Source organism: Bufo bufo, chromosome 2 (genome assembly GCF_905171765.1).
Source record: "Bufo bufo chromosome 2, aBufBuf1.1, whole genome shotgun sequence".
Taxonomy (NCBI): Eukaryota; Metazoa; Chordata; class Amphibia; order Anura; family Bufonidae; genus Bufo; species Bufo bufo.
In genome coordinates, this window is record NC_053390.1 from 574657139 (window position 1) to 574677230 (window position 20092).

Genomic DNA, 20092 nt, shown 5'->3' on the forward strand with positions numbered 1-20092 from the left:
CTATATAGTCCAGCCCCATGCACTCCAGTTTGCTGATTATTGAGCTCCTGAGCCTTGATCAAGCTTCTCCTCATCTGTTGCTCCTGCTACTGCTGGAAGTCCACTGCTGACCAGGAATTGCCTACCGACTACTCTTCTGCCTTATCCCTACCTACTGAACTGCTACCACCGTTGCCATCCGGATTGTCTGACCACGCTTACTGCCGCCTGCCCTGACCCACCGCCTGCCTACCGACTACTCTTCTGCCTTATCCCTACCTACTGAACTGCTACCACCGTTGCCATCCGGATTGTCTGACCACGCTTACTACCTGCCTGCGGTCCTTGCCACTGGGCTCCACTCCTACTTCCAGCCAGCGGTCCTCTGACTCAGGTGAGCCTGTAGGACTGTTACACATGTATTTCACACTGACAGATGCAGCAAAGGCCGCAAATTTAGTATTTTGCCCAAAAAGGGTGTTTTTTTTTATAACAGAAGATAACAGCAGTATCTAACGCATGTATTTTACACTGACAGATCCAGCAAAGGCCGCAAATTTAGTATTTTGCCCAAAAGGGTGTTTTTTTTTATAACAGAAGATAACAGCACTATCTAACACGTGTATTTCACATTGACACATGCAGCAAAGGCTGCAAATTTTGTATTTTGCCCAAAACTGGTGTTTTTTTAATAACAGAAGATAACAGCAGTATCTAACTCGTGTATTTCACACTGAGATGCAGCAAAGGCTGCAAATTTAGTATTTTGCCCAAAATGGGTGTTTTTTTTTATAACAGAAGATAACAGCACTATCTAACACGTGTATTTCACATTGACACATGTAGCAAAGGCTGCAAATTTTGTATTTTGCCCAAAACTGGTGTTTTTTTAATAACAGACGATAACAGCAGTATCTAACGTGTGTATTTCACACTGACAGATGCAGCAAAGGCTGCAAATTTAGTATTTTGCCCAAAATGGGTGCTTTTTTAAAACCCAGATATTATTGCAGTATTTTAAGCTTAAATTTCACACTGACAAATGCTGCATAGGACCCAGATGTAGGATATTGCCAAAAATGAGTGATTTTTTTAAAACCCAGAATATAATTGCAGTATTTCAAGATTCTATTTGACTGTCACAAATTCACATATGCTGTGCTGGTGCACTGAACTTGCATAAAATGGCCGTCGCCGCCCATCTAACTAACAGACGGATAAAAGTTTTTTTTCTGTGTCACTGGGCTCAGGGCAGGGTAAAAAGATTGTGCACTGCACCCACAGAACAAAATCTAGGTAGATCGCTGAGTTAACAAGCACTTCAGTTTAAAGATTCTTTCCTATTCTCTCCCTCACAGCAGCAGCATCCTATCTCTACACTAATCAGAGCAGAGTGACGTGCAGCGCTACGTGACTCCAACTTATATAGAGGCTGGGTCACATGCTGCACTGGCCAATCACAGCCATGCCACTAGTAGGCATGGCTGTGATGGCTTCTAAGGGCACACAAGTTAAACGCTTGTTGATTGGCTGCTCTGCAGCCTTTCAAAAAGCGCCATTAAATCGCCAAACATTGAACCCGAACTTTTACTGAAAAGTTCGGGTTCGTGTCCGGGGTCCAAAAATCCTAAAGTTTGGTACGAACCCAAACTTTACAGTTCGGATTCACTCAACCCTACTCATCTCTATTAGTTGTGATCAAGTGGCTGTTAAACTAGCACTATGAAAGGGTAAGTACTGCTCAAACCTTCCACAGGTTAGCTAAAACAGAGAATGCTCTTCCAACCAATGTTGGACATTTCTAGCCATGTGACATGTCGCATTGTTTTACTGGAAGATCAAATCTGCCCCAGGGAAGACAATCAGCATTTATGGATTTTTTTTTTTATCTGCAAGGATGGATTCATACCCAAATTGATTGAGTGTGCCTTTGACATGGATGAGTGGGCCTAGAGAATGCCACGAAAACATTCCTCATACCATAATGCTGCCACCACCAGCTTGTGTTCTTCCAAAAGTCGTTTCAGGGTGTTTGTTCAATGATGTTTCTTGCCTGACATCCCAAAATCCATCTGTTCGATAAAGTGGAAAAGATTAGTCATCTGAATAGGCAACCCTTTGCCAAACAGCGGAGGTCCAATATTGATACTTCTGGGAAATTTGAAACCTTTTCTGCCACTACCACTTTGTTAGCAGACCAGCTGTCTGCTTTAAAGCCTCATAAAGTGTAAGGTTCACTGAACTGTTGTTTTAGAGACATGCTTGCTAGCCCCCTGGTTAATTTTGATTTGAGTTGCACCACATGTTTTTGCCCTTTTGCACCTTCATAGCCGACTTTCACCTCTCATATCCAATGCTCTGCAGTTTGTAAGTCACTTATTCACATTGGTGCCTTTTTTTCACTCATGATACACTTTCACCACAGCAGCATGCAAACTATTCAAAAATTGCACAGTTTCAGAACTACTGTCATCCTTGGCCTGAAAGCAAAAAAATCATCCCTTTTTGCAACCCGTTTTAACCATGACAGCAACGAAAGATATGTGCACAGACAGCCTATGACTATCTTCATGAGCTACCTACTGCTGACAATGAAAGTATAATGGGGTGGTCTAATAATGTGACTTGATTGTGTAGTTGCTCCTTTGGCATGTTTACTGTAATTAGTATTTTAAGTAGTAGGTATTTATTACAGCAATTAACTGTGATACTGGCTTCTTTGTATAAATTCTACTTATTTATTTATAGCCATTTGCCTAGGGAGGAGTTTTAGGCATTTAGCCATTTTAACGTCAGGGTGAAATATGGGAGGATTAATCAGTAACGTTTATATAAGGAACAGTGCTAGTTAAATTTAACACTTCTAAGTAAGAATTGTGAAGAGAAGGACGCATCAAATGGCAACTGCTGGGAGAGTAAGTACATAGCATATTCTAAATGATGTATTAACAATAGATAAGTCAGAACATTCTAGTCATCTTACAACCCCAAAAAATGAGTTGTCCATAACCATTAGTTTAAAGTTAAATGATAAAGCTTGTTTCACTCTGCTAGTAGGCTGCTGTAGAGAACAACAGCCTGCCGGAGCTCTCTAGATCCATTATTGCCATATGTAATCGGAATGCTCTCTGGGTCCAGCAGAGATCCAGCCCCTACCTGACAAATATTCTGGGATTTGCCAGACAAAAAACACTGCGTGCAAATTCAATGTTCATTTCAGAGGTTTGTTTTACACAAGTTCTAGTTAGGAAAACAATTCAGCAGGAGCTTTCAGGACTTGCCAACAACAATTCAGTATTCTGCCCATAGTTCTGACACTGACTTTTTGTAATTTCTGACGGTCTGACCAACGTGACTGATCCTGAGAATTAATGGATTGCAGCCCTGGTCTGTGCTGCAGTTTCCCGTATATCAGATGGCAGGGAGAGCAACTTTGCAGTGAGAACGTTGAAGAACATGCAGTGTTAAACCAGGGCTGCAGCTCTACATTGAGAAAATGCTTTAGGTTTCTTTCAAACGGCCGTTGTGGTTTAGTTCCGTGCATTGCGGTCCCCAATGCACGGGCAACGTCAGTGCGGCAGCCAAGATGATCCAGACCCATTCATCTTGAATGGGTCAGTGATCCATTCATTCCGCAAAAAGATAGAACAAGTTCTATTTTTTTGCAGAACGGAAGCACGCACTACGGAGTGCTTCCGTGGGGTTCCGTTCTGTGATTCCGTTCCGGAGCGCACCGCATTTCTGGATTTGCAGCAATACGGCCACGGGAGCACCACGGCCGTGTGAAAGAAGCCTTAGTCACAAATACTGTTGCTTATTGAGGGAAGCCATGGGTTGTGATTCTGCTGTTATATTCTACTAACATTTTTGTAAAACAGGCAAAACTTCTACAGCTTTGTAGAACCATAGCACTTTCCTGTACTTTTTTTCCTGAAAAGTTGCAAAATTGCAACATCATTCTTAAAGGGGTTGTCCGGGTTCAGAGCTGAACCCGTACATACCTCAATTTTCACCCCAGAGGTGACGTACCGGTGCTCTCCATGGCGCTGCCAGGAACCCCGGTGACGTCACTGGCACTGATGGGCGGGAATTAGATAGCCAAACAGATCTCTTTGAAATGGACAGGATCCATAAAGCTCTTCGGCCGATACCAAAGCCACAGGATCCCCCCAGGGACTTCATATGCCGCATGTCAAGCTTTGCGGTAAAATAGATGATCATGGCCGCCGCAAGAACGAACAAGACAGCAGAAATTGAGGCATCTATAGTGGCGCTCTAGGACTTATCACCTATGACCCTGAGGAAGAGGAGACATCTCAAACCCCTCCTAGAGGTCCTGCACCAGAAGAAGCTAACGTACCGCTGGGTACACGCATTTGGACTCCTAATTAATACCCCACTCCGAAAACAGGTAGTTAGGAGCCATGCGGACTTGACAACAGTTTGTGAGGCTTTGGACATACAGGAGCTGGATATACCGGACTGGTCATCTTTACCCATCAAGGATACCTGGCAGGACGTTTCTACTAAACAACGGAGACCCAAGAAGACCCCTCGCCATATTACCACGTGAAAGGCGAACTTTTGCATGGTGACTCTCCTTTGAAATTTTGAGATGTCGACCCTCTTGCCACTTCAATGATGGATCGCGTCAGCCATGTGAGATAAACATATGGGCATTAGTGCTTTGTCTTCTTTCTCTTTCTTACCATCCTTTCTACCTTGCATCTATATCTCTCTCTTTTTTTCTTAATTACCTTTCTCCATTACCTGTCCTTCCTTCAGTATAGTTTTTTTCCTCGTCGCTTAGGTTACTGTGCCACTGAAGACTCGGGTATCTATGTGCTATATTCGCATATGTAAATCGCAATATTGCTGATTTGTGGTTATAGAGCGACACCTAGTGTCAGTGGCCTATACTGCAGCTTATTTCTCTCACCTTTTTATCTTCCTTTTGTCTCCTTTCCACTACAGCTCTCCCCCTTGCATTTCTCAGCATAGATTATTCAATGAAAGTTTATTTTCCACAATAGTGGGCTCAAAGGGTCTCTTGGTCACCCAAGATTGACACCCTCCCCCAAGTACATATGTCCATCAATTGGACTTTATTCGTTAAGAATTGTTATCTGTTTATCTGTTGCAATTGTTTCTCCCACCCTCCACTCCCTTTTGTGGGCCCTTTCCCCACTCATTCCCTCCTCCCCCACCCTTTCCTTGGCCTACTTCACATCTCGCTGGAACAGGTATGGCAAATAGCCCTATTTGTATATTTCACCTACATATTTGTACGTATAACGTTAAGGGTTTGAATGCTCCTACCAAAAGGAGTGAAGTTTGTCAGCATTTACATAAACTAAAGGTTCAAGTAGCCCTACTACAGGAGACCCATTTTCGCACAAATCACATTCCTAGGCTATCTCACTTGCTCTATAATCAATGGTATCACAACCCTTCCCCCACGTCTGCCTCTAAAGGGGTCAGTATTGCTATTCATAAAAATACCCTACTTTTGCATCATGATACGTTACAAGACGAGAATGGTAGATTCATCTTTGTTAAAGGCACAATAGGCCCTCAACTGTTTACTTTTGGTAATGTCTATCTATATCTATAAAGGCAGAATATAGATGGAGACTCAATGAGACGCTATTGCGTAGCCCTCACATTTCAAAATTGGCTGGTCTGCTGGAGGAATATTTCCGATTGAACGAGTTGGCAGATATGTCCCCGATGTCGCTTTGGGACGCTCACAAAACAGTCATTAGAGGTCACTTGAATGCTCTAGGCTCGTATACAAAAAACAAAAAACAAAAAAAAATTGCAGAGCTTACATTAGAAATCTCAAGATTGGAAATGCAACATAGAAGATCGTTAAATGCTGTCACTTTGGCACATCTGGAAGCCCTGAGATCCGAATCCGAAAAAAAACATATTAAATGCTAATACAGCCAAACTTTTTCTATCAACCCAATACAAATATTATGCCCATGGCAATAAAGCCTCAAAGTTAATGTTCCCTCAACTTAAAAAGAGAAAGGCTGCGTCATATATATCCCATATTAAATCTTCGGACTCACAGCTAGTCCATAAAACAGATTTGATTGCTGAACAATTTTACTACAAACAAATCTACTACAAACAGTTATATAATCTGCAAAGTACTTTAACCCCCGCTCAGACAACCTTGAGGAAACAACACATACAGTCATGGCTGAATACGGCCAAGCTAAATTCCCCTTTTACGTTTTCTGAACTTCAAACAGCTTTAAAAAACTCCCCTGTTAACAAAATTCCAGGCCCTGATGGATTTCCTATTCTTTATTCTTAAAAGCCCGTGATCGGAGTTATGTCTGTGGGTGTTAAACCGCAGACACCCACTTACTATGGCGCCCCCTCAGCTCCCAAGTAAGTGCCATCTTTAAAAAGCCAAAGGTGTTAAAGGGATAGATGTATAATGCACTGTGACATAAATATAAATGACATAAACTGTGAATTTTTCTAAATTATGTTGTTTAACCCAAAGCAAATCATTCTAAATGATAGTTTTTTTTTTTTCCTCCCTAGATTATAAAATGCAAGGCTGCAGTGTGTTGGGGACCCAACAAACCACTAAGCATTGAGGATATTGAAGTTGCACCACCAAAAGATCACCAAGTTCGCATCAAGGTAAATTATTAAATCATTAAAAGACCTCTGGAGGACACTGACACTGTTTTTATAACTTTTTCCACTGTAAAGCCTCATTCACATGTCACTGTTCCACGTACGTATGCTGTATGTGTTCTCCATTGACAGCAAATGTACCCATTCATATCAGTTTTTTACCACGATCCATGGGTCAGTGTTTTTAGCACAGATGCAGGTTCTATTTTGTCCATCACGCCCATTATAGTCTATGCCATCTGCGTTCCAACCATGTTTCACGGATCATTAGGAAGAGATGTTTTGAATTATTATTATTCAGCTGTGTAGTGTCAGTGAAACACGGATGGCAAAACAGCAAACAACGGACACATGGATCCATCATGGCCATCTTCACGGAAGCATCATTGACCACCTTTTCGCGGATTTAAGCACAGAAATGGACACGAACTGAGGCTCCCAAAAGAGGGGAAAACCTGTGGAGGCATTTACACAAGCAGAGCTGATCAGGATCTGCTAAGACTCTGCCCCCGACACACCTAGCGATCAAGTGATTGTCAGGACCAATAGAGGAAGTGGTTTAGCTGTTTTTACTGCATAGAGATCACGGCACACTATGCACCAAGCAGAGGAGAAAGCAGAGGCGGTAAAAAAGCCGCTCTCTTCCTGTCACCGGGGTCACTGTCCTGTGGATAGGGGATAACTTTTATCTACGTGAACACCCCTTTAAAGGATAACTGTCACATTTAGACCCTAATTTAAATTTTCATATATGTAGTTACTAATAACATGATATTCCAGAATCAGTTACTATTAGACTGACCTACCCCATATTTAATAAGATTCAGCCCTTAACAACCAGTCTGCATAAAACTGCAATTTCACTATTCAGTTAAGATGGCCGCCACTGCCCTCACCCTGAGGCTAATCCCGCCTGCCCTTACTAGCCAGTAACAATAGTCCCCCAAAAGTGTCAGTAACCAGAGCCCTCCCACCTAAAGGGTTAATCTCCTGAAGCACAAAGGGGTCCTCTTACCACATGTTGCTTTCATTTATACACTGAGCAGATGGCAGATCTCCCTTCCCTGTTGTGTGCTGCTTCAACTCTGCATTCTCCAGCTCTGCTGAGTGAGGGAGCGTCTGCCAAGCGCAGGGACAGGGAGAAGTGCACACAGCCCAGGCACTGTTATCAGCTGCTGGGGAGGACCTGGCTTTAATCATTTACTTACAGTCCCTGGCTGTCAGTAATGTGACCTTGCACTCTGCGTGCTCCGTCCTTCAACAGATAGACGGACCATGCCTAGCAACCCTATTTTAAGCACAGGTAAAAGTAAGGCAGTACAGGGAACAAAAATGTGGAATTAGGGGGTAATTGAATACACAGTGAAAAGTTGAAATAGGGCCACCAAGGTGATATTAATCACCACAATCCAATACTCAAAAAACATAAGCAATCTTGGCATCCCGTCAGGTGAAATGCATAGACAATACATTGTTTCTATGTAATGGAAACCGTATTCTACCTCGAAGGGATGGCATTTTAAATATGAAGGATGATAAGCTGGTTTACTGGCGATAACTGTGCATGTGGCATTATACTGTCACTGAAAAAAGGTGTTGGCCTGTTATATGTTTCATATGTTCCTACATTTTGCCACAATCAGCAGTTGAGCAAGAAATAGGCCCCTTGCAGACGAGGGTGTCCGGATTAGGTCTGGATGCGTTGCGAATGCGTTCAGTGAAAAATGTGCGATTGTGCAGGCAAAGTCATTCAGGTTTGCCTGCGATCGCGTTCAGTTGTTCAGTTTTTATCACATGGGTGCAATGCATTTTGATGCGTTTTACGCGCGTGATAAAAAACTAAAGGTTTACAAACAACATCTCTTAGCAATCATCCGTGACAAACGCATCACATCCGCACTTGCTTGCGGATGCGATTTTCACGCAGCTCTATTCACTTCTATGGGGCCAGCGTTGTGTGAAAATCGCAGAATATAGAACATGCTGCGATTTTCACGCAACTCACAAGTGATGCGTAAAAACCAACGCACATGTACACAGCCCTATTAAAATGAATGGGTCCAGATTCCGTATCACGCATTGCACCCATGCGGAATACTCGCTTGTCTCCAAGGGGCCATAGGGGACAGATAAAAGGGACTGGGACTGCATGTTCAAACAGTACAGGAGATGTGAGTATTAAAGCCAAAAAGCTGAAGAGTGAGCGAGACCCTGATGACATTATGCTTTTATTTATGACATGTCTATTGCTGTCATAGAGATGTTGTGTAGATCTACTACTGTAGAAATGAGCGACTGTCTTGAAATTTCATTTCGGGTATGATTCTAACGAATCGGTCCAAAAATTTGCTTTGAGTCCGAATCGATTTTACCCGAATCAAAAGTTGTCCAATAAGCCTGAAAATTAAAGTGTGACACTCTGAGGTCATATTTTTTTCTCTCTTGTTTTCCTCTCTTTTTAAATTTTCTTTAGAATGTTTTTCTCTTTCTCTTCCCTTTCAAGCTCATTATCACAAAACAATAGTAAATAATGTCAGAGTGACACTGGCATATATAGCTATAGGTAAACACATGCTTGATGGTGTTAACAAACAGCCTATTTAACCCCTTCCCGACATCCACCGTCAGATGCCTTTTGAAAATATGACGATGGCTTCTGATAGCGCTAAAACCGGAAGCTGTGTGCTTTCCGGCATGGAATGTCTTCAACTGGCTGAGACCAGGGAAGGCGTTGTAATAGGTCTAAGCCTGTACAAGGCTTCCAGGCCTATTACTGGTATATTCCAATGCTGGCCTGCAGGTGGCAGCACTGCATTGGAATATACTGAATCCTGTATTCTGTAATAGATAAAAATCCATCACAGAATACAAAGGGCAAACTAATGGTTTCATATCATATTCATCTAGGGCAGTGGTGGCGAACCTATGGCACGGGTGCCAGAGGCGGCACTCAGAGCCCTCTCTGTGGGCACTTGCACCTTGGAAAAAGTCTATGGTGTACCAATATGCCTTAGACTTTTCCTGCCATTCATCAGCGCAGGGCGAGCTATGAACGGCACAGGTAGCGCACCGAATGTAGGCAGGATATTATAGCTACATGATAAAGTACATGGAAGGTCTACTATATTGGACTGCAGTATTCAGGGTAAATTGCCTGGTTGGCACTTTGCGATAAATAAGTGGGTTTTGGGTTGCAGTTTGGGCACTCGGCCTCTAAACGGTTTGCCATCACTGATCTAGGGTGACTTAAAAAAATAAAAAGCAAAGTTAAAGAAAAATTTTAATAAAAATAAACAATGAAAAAATAAACATTATGAGCATCACCACATTGAAACATGCCCATACTATTAAAATATAAAAATATTTATCTCATGCGGTGAATGGCATATTGAAAAATCCCCAATTAAGTTGGCAATTATAGCCTCCAACCCCCCAAAAAAGTGAATAAAATGTGATCAAAAAGTCATACACACCCCAAAATGGTATCAATAAAAAATACAGAATATTCCACAACAAAATAAGCCCTCTCGCTGTCCCATAGCTGTAACTATAAAATGTTATGGGAGTCAGAATATAAAGAAAAAAAAAATATGTTTTTTCCAACTACTCACCCAGAGAATCAAGGGAAAGGGTCAGTTTTATTGCATAGTGAACATCATCAAACCAAGACCCTTAAAACTGTGGCGGCATTGCGTTTTTTCCCCAACTCCACTCCATTTGAATACTTTCTTTACAGTTTTCCACTACTTGCCTGCAATTTTAATTGGTGCCATTAGAAATAACAACTTCTGCTGCAAAAAAACAAGCCCTCATAAAGCTATATGAATGAAAAAAATCAAAAAAATCATGGCTACAGAAAGGCACCTTTGTACTTTTTAAAATGAAAAAATAAAAATAAAAAAACAAACGTCAGTATCAAAAGAAGCAGTGGCTTGTTCTAAACCAGTGTTTTTGAGGAGGAAAATAAGGAAAATAATATTTTTAACCAAAAGGTGTTCTTTTGGTGGGTTTTGAACTAATGGTGGTCTGTGCATGACACTATAATGGGGGATCTGTGGATGGCACTGTTATGTGGGGGATCTGTGGATGGCACTGTTATGGGGGATCTGTGGATGGCACTTTTATGGGGAGGGGCATCTGTGGATGGCACTGTTATGTGGGGGATCTGTGGATGGCACTGTTATGTGGGGGATCTGTCGATGGCACTGTTATGGGGGGATCTGTGGATGGCACTTTTATGGGGAGGGGCATCTGTGGATGGCACTTTTATGGGGAGGGGCATCTGTGGATGGCACTATTATGGGGTGGGGATCTGTGGATGGCACTGTTATGGAGGGGATCTGTGGATGGCACTGTTATGTGGGGGATCTGTGGATGGCACTGTTATGTGGGGGATCTGTCGATGGCACTGTTATGGGGGGATCTGTGGATGGCACTTTTATGGGGAGGGGCATCTGTGGATGGCACTATTATGGGGTGGGGGATCTGTGGATGGCACTATTATGGGGTGGAGGATCTGTGGATGACACTGTTATGGGGAGATCTATGGATGACACTGCTATATATGTGTCATCCACAGATTCCCCCCCCATAACATTGCCCCTGCTCACAACAGTATTTCTAAACAGTAATCCTTAGCCTCTTAATAACTTTAACTAAAGTTGCGCTCTCCCCTGTATAAGCACTTACTAACGAGCATCCGGAGCAGGCAGAGCGGCTGTCAGCGTAACGTCACTCACCTGCTCCGTCTGCTTCATTCATAAAGTGGGAGGAGCAGGCGCATGACGTCAGTGAGTGACGTAACGCTGCCAGCCGCTCTGCCTGCTCAGGATGCTCGTTAGTAAGTGCTGATACAGGGGAGAGCAGCTGGAGGTACTCAGGCTGGCATAAAGCACCTCCCAGGGTGTCAGTAAGTAGGGAGTGTGTTACCCATGGTCAGAAGCCTGGAGGCTCTGTGAATGTGGTCTCAGCCGGGCAAGGCTGAGGGACCACGAGTCTGGGAGATAGCCTGGACTGACTTTGTTACAGCCTGGAAGTGAGCTGGACTTCTGTCTAAGAAAGTCGCATGTGATGACCGTGTCTGAACGGTGCTTTAGATGAGTCAGGGATATGACTGTGTTTAGGTAGATCCCAGATGTACAAGGTGTTTATTTATTATTGTTTTGTTGTTCTATTTTTGCTGGTGTGCCACAATAAATGCATTGTTTGGACCTTGAACCTGGTGTCCTGAAGCTGTATCTGTGAGGATGATCCGCTTCACTGATAGTGACTGCTCTTTGGATCTGATCTTGAGAGTTGACAGCAACAGATTCCAAATGCAAAAAGCATACTTGAAATGAACTCTGGACCTTTTATCTGCTCATTGTAATTGGGATAATGAGGGAATAACACACACCTGGCCATGGAACAGCTGAGAAGCCGATTGTCCCATTACTTTTGGTCCCTTAACAAGTGGGAGGCACATATGCAAACTGTTGTAATTCCTACACCGTTCACCTGATTTGGATGTAAATACCCTCAAATTAAAGCTGACAGTCTGCAATTAAAGCACATCTTGTTCGTTTCATTTCCAATCCATTGTGGTGGTGTATAGAGCCAAAAATGTTAGAATAGTGTCGATGTCCCAATATTTATGGACCTGACTGTATATATATATGCATTATGCTACAGGACACATACAGGGGGAAACCATTATATATACTAGTCCATGGGGGCCACTATAGGGTGGCATTATACTACAGGTTGAGAGTCTTTTATATATACTACTGCTACAGGGAGAGATTATACTACAGGGTCACTACAGGGAGGGGGGGGGGGGGAGAAACATTATATATACTATATTACCACTTCACTGGAGCACTATACTACAGGCAGTGTGTGTACATGCATTTTAGATGCTAGCACTTCCGGCGGGGACATAATACAGGGAACATTACATGGGGCATTATAATACAGGGGGAATTATAGAACAGGAAGTGTTATGGGTTAGCATTATAATACAAGCAAGATCACTACAGAAGGCTTTATAATACAGGGAGAATTATACTACAGGAGGCAATACTGTAGAGGCATTATAATACAGGCCAGAGGACTACAGAAGCACTTCTGGGGGCATTATAAAACAAGGGATATTATACATATGGGCACTACAGGGGGTGCATTATATGTACTGGCACTACAGTGGGCATTATCATACAGGGTGCACTACAAGGGGTCATTATAACTACGGGGGAACTGCATCGGGTCTTTATAAATACTACTGGGGGATTATGCATATTGGGGCGACTATAGGAGGTATTATTACTAGTGGAAACACTATGGGAGCTGTGAGAAATGGACAACAATTCTCATAACTTTTATTATCTGTGTATGTTTTTATAAGTGAGCCTATACATTTTGATGCCATTATGTGATTATACGTGCTGTTCCGTCTGGGCCTGCAGTTGGAATACGCATTACCCTTGGAGGAAATCAGTTTATCATCTGAATGTTAAAAAACTGGCCCTTTGCAAGTGGTAATGAAGATGGTTCCTGGCTAAAAACTTATATATACAGTATATATGTTTAAATTAAGTTTAGCGTCTATTTCTGAAAAAGCTTGTGACAGGATTTGAACTTACAGCTTCTGCATCACAGCCCCAGAACTTTAACCACTACACTATATAGCTTGCATAGCCAGTCACTAAAAAAAAAAAAAAAAGAGACTTCTACTGTATAGGAATACTTAAAGTCTCATATTTTTTTTTTTTTTTTGTGACTGATTATGCAGCTATATAGTGTAGTGGTTTAAGTTCTGGGCTGTGATGCAGAAGCTGTGAGTTCAAGTACCATCACAGACTTTTTCAGAAATAGAGGTTAAATTAGATTTATATATTTTATATTCAGGTCTGGGCTCTGGCTGTGCCATTCCAAAACTTTAATCTTCTTCTGGTGAAGCCATTCCTTTGTTGATTTGGATGTATGTTTGGGTCATTGTCATGCTGAAAGATGAAGTTTCTCTTCATGTTCAGCTTTCTAGCAGAAGCCTGAAGGTTTTGTGCCAATATTGACTGGTATTTGGAACTGTTCATAATTCCCTCTAGCTTAACTAAGGCCCCAGTTCCAGCTGAAGAAAAACAGTCTCAAAGCATGATGCTGCCACCACCATGTTTCACTGTGGGTATGGTGTTCTTTTGGTGATGTGCAGTGTTGTTTTTGCACCAAACATATCTTTTGGAATTATGGCCAAAAAGTTCAACCTTCATCAGGCCATAACACCTTTTCCCACATGCTTTTGGGGGACTTCAGATGTGTTTTTGCAAAATGTAGCCTGGCTTGGATGTTTTTCTTCGTAAGAAAAGGCTTTCGTCTTGCCTCTCTAACCAATAGCCCAGACATATGAAGAATACGGGAGATTTTTGTCACATGTACCACACAGCCAGTACTTGCCAAATATTCCTGCAGCTCCTTTAATGTTGCTGTAGGCCTCTTGGTAGCCTCCCAGACCAGTTTTCTTCTCGTCTTTTCATCAATTTTGGAGGGACATCCAGTTCTTGGTAATGTCACTGTTGTGCCATATTTTCTCCACTTGATGATGAATGTCTTCACTGTGTTCCATGGTATATCTAATGCCTTGGAAATTCTTTTGTACCCTTCTCCTGACTGATACCTTTTAACAATGAGATTCCTCTGATGTTTTGGAAGCTCTCTGTGGACCATGGCTTTTGTTAATAGGTCAATAGGTACAATTAATAGGTCACATTGAAGGTTGAAAAAGTTCTGAAATGATTTATCTTTGTCTCATTTTTTCACATCACAGAAACCTGACATTTTAACAGGGGCGTGTAGACTTTCTATATCCACTGTGTATATATATATATATATATATATATATATATATATATATATAAAAAATCATACTTCTGATATATATGAATGCATAATATGTGGGAAACTACTACTGATGTTTTAGCCATAATATATTTACATATATTATAATATATTATAAATTCTAAATATATAATAATATGTGTAAATATATTATGGCTAAAAACATATATATATATATATATATATATATATATATATATATACACACAGTACAGACCAAAAGTTTGGACACACCTTCTCATTCAAAGAGTTTTCTTTATTTTCATGACTAGCTTCAAGAGGTAGTCCCCTGAAATGGTTTTCACTTCATAGGTGTGCCCTGTCAGGTTTAAGAAGTGGGATTTCTTGCCTTATAAATGGGGTTGGGACCATCAGTTGCATTGAGGAGAAGTCAGGTGGATACACAGCTGATGGTCCTACTGAATAGACTGTTCGAATTTGTATTATGGCAAGAAAAAAGCAGCTAAGTAAGGAAAAACGAGTGGCCATCATTACTTTAAGAAATGAAGGTCAGTCAGCCGAAAAATTGGAAAACTTTGAAAGTAAGGGCTATTTGACCATGAAGGAGAGTGATGGGGTGCTGCGCCAGATGACCTGGCCTCCACACTCACTGGACCTGAACCCAATCGAGATGGTTTGGGGTGAGCTGGACCGCAGAGTGAAGGCAAAAGGGCCAACAAGTGCTAAGCATCTCTGGGAACTCCTTCAAGACTGTTGGAAAACCATTTCAGGGGACTACCTCTTGAAGCTCATCAAGAGAATGCCAAGAGTGTGCAAAGCTGTAATCAAAGCAAAAGGTGGCTACTTTGAAGAACCTAGAATATGACATATTTACAGTTGTTTCACTCTTGTTTGTTATGTATATAATTCCACATGTGTTAACTCATAGTTTTGATACCTTCATAGTCATGAAAATAAAGAAAACTCTTTGAATGAGAAGGTGTGTCCAAACTTTTGGTCTGTACTGTATGTTTAAATTAAGTGTGGCCTCTATTTCTGAAAAAGTTTGAGACAGGATTTGAACTCACAGCTTCTGCATTACAGAACTTTAACCACTACATTATATAGCTGCATTGCCAGTCACTAAAAAAAATAATAATATGAGACTTCTACTGTATAGGTCTCAGTAGAAATACAGTACAGTAGAAGTCTCAAATATTTTTATTTTTTTTTAAATAATTGGCTATGCAGCTATTATAGCTGAATGGTTAAGTGCCTTGCCTCTAATACAGAAGGTCGTGAGTTTGAATCCCGGCAGAAAATTTTCTGAAATACAGGCTAAATTAGATTTAAATACACTAGGGTGCCCCCAAGCACTGACTCCATATAAGGACATAGCTATATATGGAGTTAGAGCAGGGACTCCTATGCCAAACTAGAGTGCCGACACCCTCCCCTCCTCAGAGCAGGGGGTGCCTGGGGTTCTCCCATTGACTTCCGTTGTGCTTCACATCGTGAAGTGTTCTACTCGAGCACACAAGCACTTTGGTGCTCGCTCAACACTACTAGTCACCACATATACAAAAAAATAACAGACATCATATAGTATGATATATATAAAAAAAAAATATTGTAAGGGCCCTTTGTAGCATATACAGTATAGGTTTTCTTAAAATGAAAACATATTTGTTTTTTTCAGATTATAGCCACAGCAATCTGCCGTTCGGATGAACATGTTTTACGTGGCTCATTAAGTAATGTCAAATATCCAATTATATTAGGGCATGAAGGTGCTGGGATAGTGGAGAGTGTGGGGTCAAGTGTAACTGACATTAAACCAGGTAAGAATAAAGTTTCTGAGGATAACTTAATTATTATGTACATACATAGTTATAGTATAAAGCAATACAGAGAGTTGGGCAACTGCTACTGATGTCATGCAATTTTTAATTTAAAATAAGAAAAATGTTCAAATCTTTACAATTGAATAATTGTATAATTCTATAAAAATAAAATAGTTACTTTACTTTGCTCTATACTTTTTCATTGTTTTCCCTTAGTATTATATTAGTGATGAGCGAGAGGTGCCATATTAGATTTTGCGATATTTCGCGAATATTCAATTGAATATTCATCGAAATCAAATATTCGTCATTATTCTATTTATCGCTAATAATATGCGATTTAATTATTCGCGTATTGTATAAGGCAACTTTCCTATTGGTTGGCTATCTAGAATTAACGAAGATGACAAATATAGCGCTATATTCTCTATATTCGTTAATTCTAGCAAGCCAATAGGAAAGTTGCCTATGGACAGCTCTAAGTTGGATTCGCAATGCAAGACTATTACTTTGCCTATTTTTTGCAATAAATGCAGAAAAATCATTATTCTATTTATTGCAAAAAATAAGCAAATTAATATTCTCGCATTGCGAATCCAACTTAGAGCTGTCCATAGGCAACTTTCCTATTGGCTTGCTAGAATTAACGAATATAGAGAATATAGCGCTTTATTTGTTATCTTTGTTAATTCTAGCAAGCTAACCATTAGGAAAGTTGGCTATACCCCGCTCTAAGTTGGATGCACAATGTGAGAAGATTAAGTAATATTACTCGCATTGCGCATCCAACTTAGAGCAGGGTATATGCAACTTACTTCTCTATTGTTTGGCTATCTAGAATTAACGAAATGACGAATACGAATATAGCGCTATATTCTCTATATTCGTTAATTCTAGCAAGCCAACCATTAGGAACGTTGCCTATACACAAAATTAAGTTGGATGCTCAATGCGTAATTTTACTCGCATTGCGCATCCAACTTTGAGCGTGGTCTAGATGACTGTGATTCTCACATCCGACAGTACATTCTAGCATGGAAGCGTTCCCATGGTGATGGGGACGCTCCATGCGCACGGGAAGTCGGCACTCGGCAGACGCGCCAACGGGCACTGACTGGAGCGGGCAAGGAGCACGGAGTCCCCCGGACATGTAAGTAGAACTGCTTTTGGGAAGTGGGAACAACTTAAAAAAAAAAAAAAATGAATATTCGAATTAGCGAATATATAGTACTATATTCGAAATATTCGCGAATTAGCGAAGTGCTGATATTCGAGAATTAAAATTCGCTAATCAAATATTCACGCTCAACACTATATTATACTGAATTGTACGCACCACCTAAGACAATGCAATGGTAGAGCTTCGAGGATATAGACTACATTTCCTTACATACCTTGCACCATTCAATCTCTTCCTAAGTGCAGAACAATCTCCACCTTCCCTTGAATAGGTAAAGACTGGAGTGTTAAGGCTCCTGGGAGTTTTAGGTCTTCTAGGAGGGCATGTCATGCAAAGAAAGGTCATAGTGAAAGTGATGTTTAGGAACATGCTGCATTTTGGGGAGCTATGGGACATTTTTAACCCCTTCACACATTATCTTGTACATGCACGTGATAATGTGTCATGGTTTGTATGGAGGGGCCTGCTGAACTGAGCCCGCTCCATACGCAGCGGGTGTCAGCTGTATAATACAGCAGGCCTCCGGTCACAATGACACGGAATGGCGATCAAACCAAACCCTGTTATTCAACCCCTCAGATGCCACAATCAAAAGCAATTGCGTCATCTGTGAGATAAAGCAGAGGGATACAGCTCCCTTTGCCTTAGATCGGAGCCCCACAGTCAAATTGTGGGATTCTGCTCGGTTACCATGACACCATGTCTGAGGCCTGCTGAGGCTTCCCAGGGCTGTCATAGTAATCTGTCTGCTGAGCTATGCAAAAAATAGAATTACAATGATCAGAAAGTCCTACATAGCATAACAATGGTGCTACTAAAAACTACAGTTTTATCAACAAAAAAGAGACCCTCATACAGCTCTATGCAGGGGCGTACATAGAAATCACTGGGCCCCTTAGCAAGAATCTGCATTGGGCCCCCTAACCCCGCCCACTACCCACCCCTGGTCCATCCCACCTCCTGTCCTGGCTCCTCCCCTGCCACCCCCCCATTTGCCAATAAAGACATGTATACATGACCTACTGAAACCGTTAGGAATAAATCTTTTTTTTATTTTTTTATTAACTAACTTTGCTGCAGTAACTTAAAAAACACATCCCTGTTCCTGCCTGTCTGCTTTGGTAAAGCCGGGCATAGATGGGCTATGTCAGGCTTCAGCATAGTGGACACAGGACGGTGGACACAGGGCGCCATATGTATGCGATTACAGCTGAGCGAGTGCAGGTCAGGAGCCCGCATACACATCGCTCCTCCTGCCTCTGTCCACTGTGCTAAAGCCTGGCATAGCCCATCCCCCACATCTTAACCCCTTTGCAACCAGCGCCATTTTTTCATCACTTATCTTACCCCAAAAAATATAATAAAATGTGATCAAAAAGTCACACACACTCAAAAATGGTATCAATAAAAAATCGTGGCCTGCTATTGACTTCCCCCCATGTCGCTGGATGTTTTCATCTGCGTGACAGGAGGGAGGCAGTGGCGGGTGTGCGGGCATCAGGAGCAATGCGGGTGCTGGGGCATGAGGTAAGTAAGGTGCTCAGGCATTTTAGGGGCATTATAGGGGGGTGATGTGAGTGATGAGCTGGGGGAGGGGGGCCTGTAGGCTCATAGAGGACTCAGGAGGTACATAAATAAATGTACAAGAAAAAAACATGAGCAAATATAAACATCTGTCAGTTCAGAAAAATGTGCAGATCAGTGAGACGTATGTACAGTACTTACACAAAATTCATACACAGGTAGGTATCTGAGGGGAGATCGGGTCCATGCCTCACTATGTAGTAATGCCGATTGTAATACTGCGCATGTCCTGAAGTCACGCTGACCCCTAACAAAATGTATGGGCAACCACGGCACTCTGAAGAAATGTTATAATGATTTCTTATTTATTTCATTATTTTTGTTTTATTGTTTCAATCCATCCGCAAAAATAATCACTGGCCAACGTTTAGGTCATACATAGACCTTGTTTACGGCCTTAGTTTCTTAAGTAATGTAGTAATGTAGATGGCGGATGGCGACACCATCCGCCATCTACATTACTTACAAAACTAAGGCCGTGAACAAGGTCTATGTATGACCTAAACGTTGGCCAGTGATTATTTTTGCGGATGGATTGAAACAATAAAACAAAAATAATGAAATAAATAGGAAATCATTATAAAATTTCTTTAGAGTGCCGTGGTTTTCTATCAATACTGTTACCCCCCCTTACCACTGAGCACCACCTATCTCCTAGAGGAGTGACGTTCAATTCTCTTGCCTAAAATGTATGGGCAAACTGGAGGTGGTTTAGAATGTATGTGCAAACGGGAGGTGTTTACTAGAATGTATGGGCAAACGGGAGGAGATTCAATAGAATGTATGGGCAAACAGGAGGTGGTTCCATAGAATTTATTGGCTAACGGGAGATGGTTAGGTTGGCTGTCCTTACTCTGCATCGCCAGGGGATAAGTAGAAAAGGGTCAGTTCTTGGACATAGTGGGAGAACACAAGTGGGCGGGCCACCTGCCGCCTCAATACCCCAAGATTAAACTGTGTCTTGTGCAGAGTATACATAGGGAGCTTCCATGAGCTCCAGGCTCCCCTGTGCCGCGGGCCCCATAGCAACGGC

At 41.7% G+C, this 20092-nt stretch overlaps 1 protein-coding gene across 1 annotated transcript in view; it reads left to right on the forward strand.

Annotated features, from left to right (window-relative positions):
• The first annotated feature begins 2806 nt into the window (after nt 1-2806).
• LOC120989842 (alcohol dehydrogenase 1-like) overlaps nt 2807-20092 on the forward strand; it is a 74088-nt gene continuing 56802 nt past the window's right edge. The window contains exons 1-3 of the mRNA XM_040418198.1: nt 2807-2894; nt 6544-6645; nt 16151-16292. Coding sequence (XP_040274132.1) covers nt 2877-2894; nt 6544-6645; nt 16151-16292 — 262 coding nt within the window. The 5' untranslated portion in view covers nt 2807-2876. The remainder of the gene's footprint in view (nt 2895-6543; nt 6646-16150; nt 16293-20092) is intronic.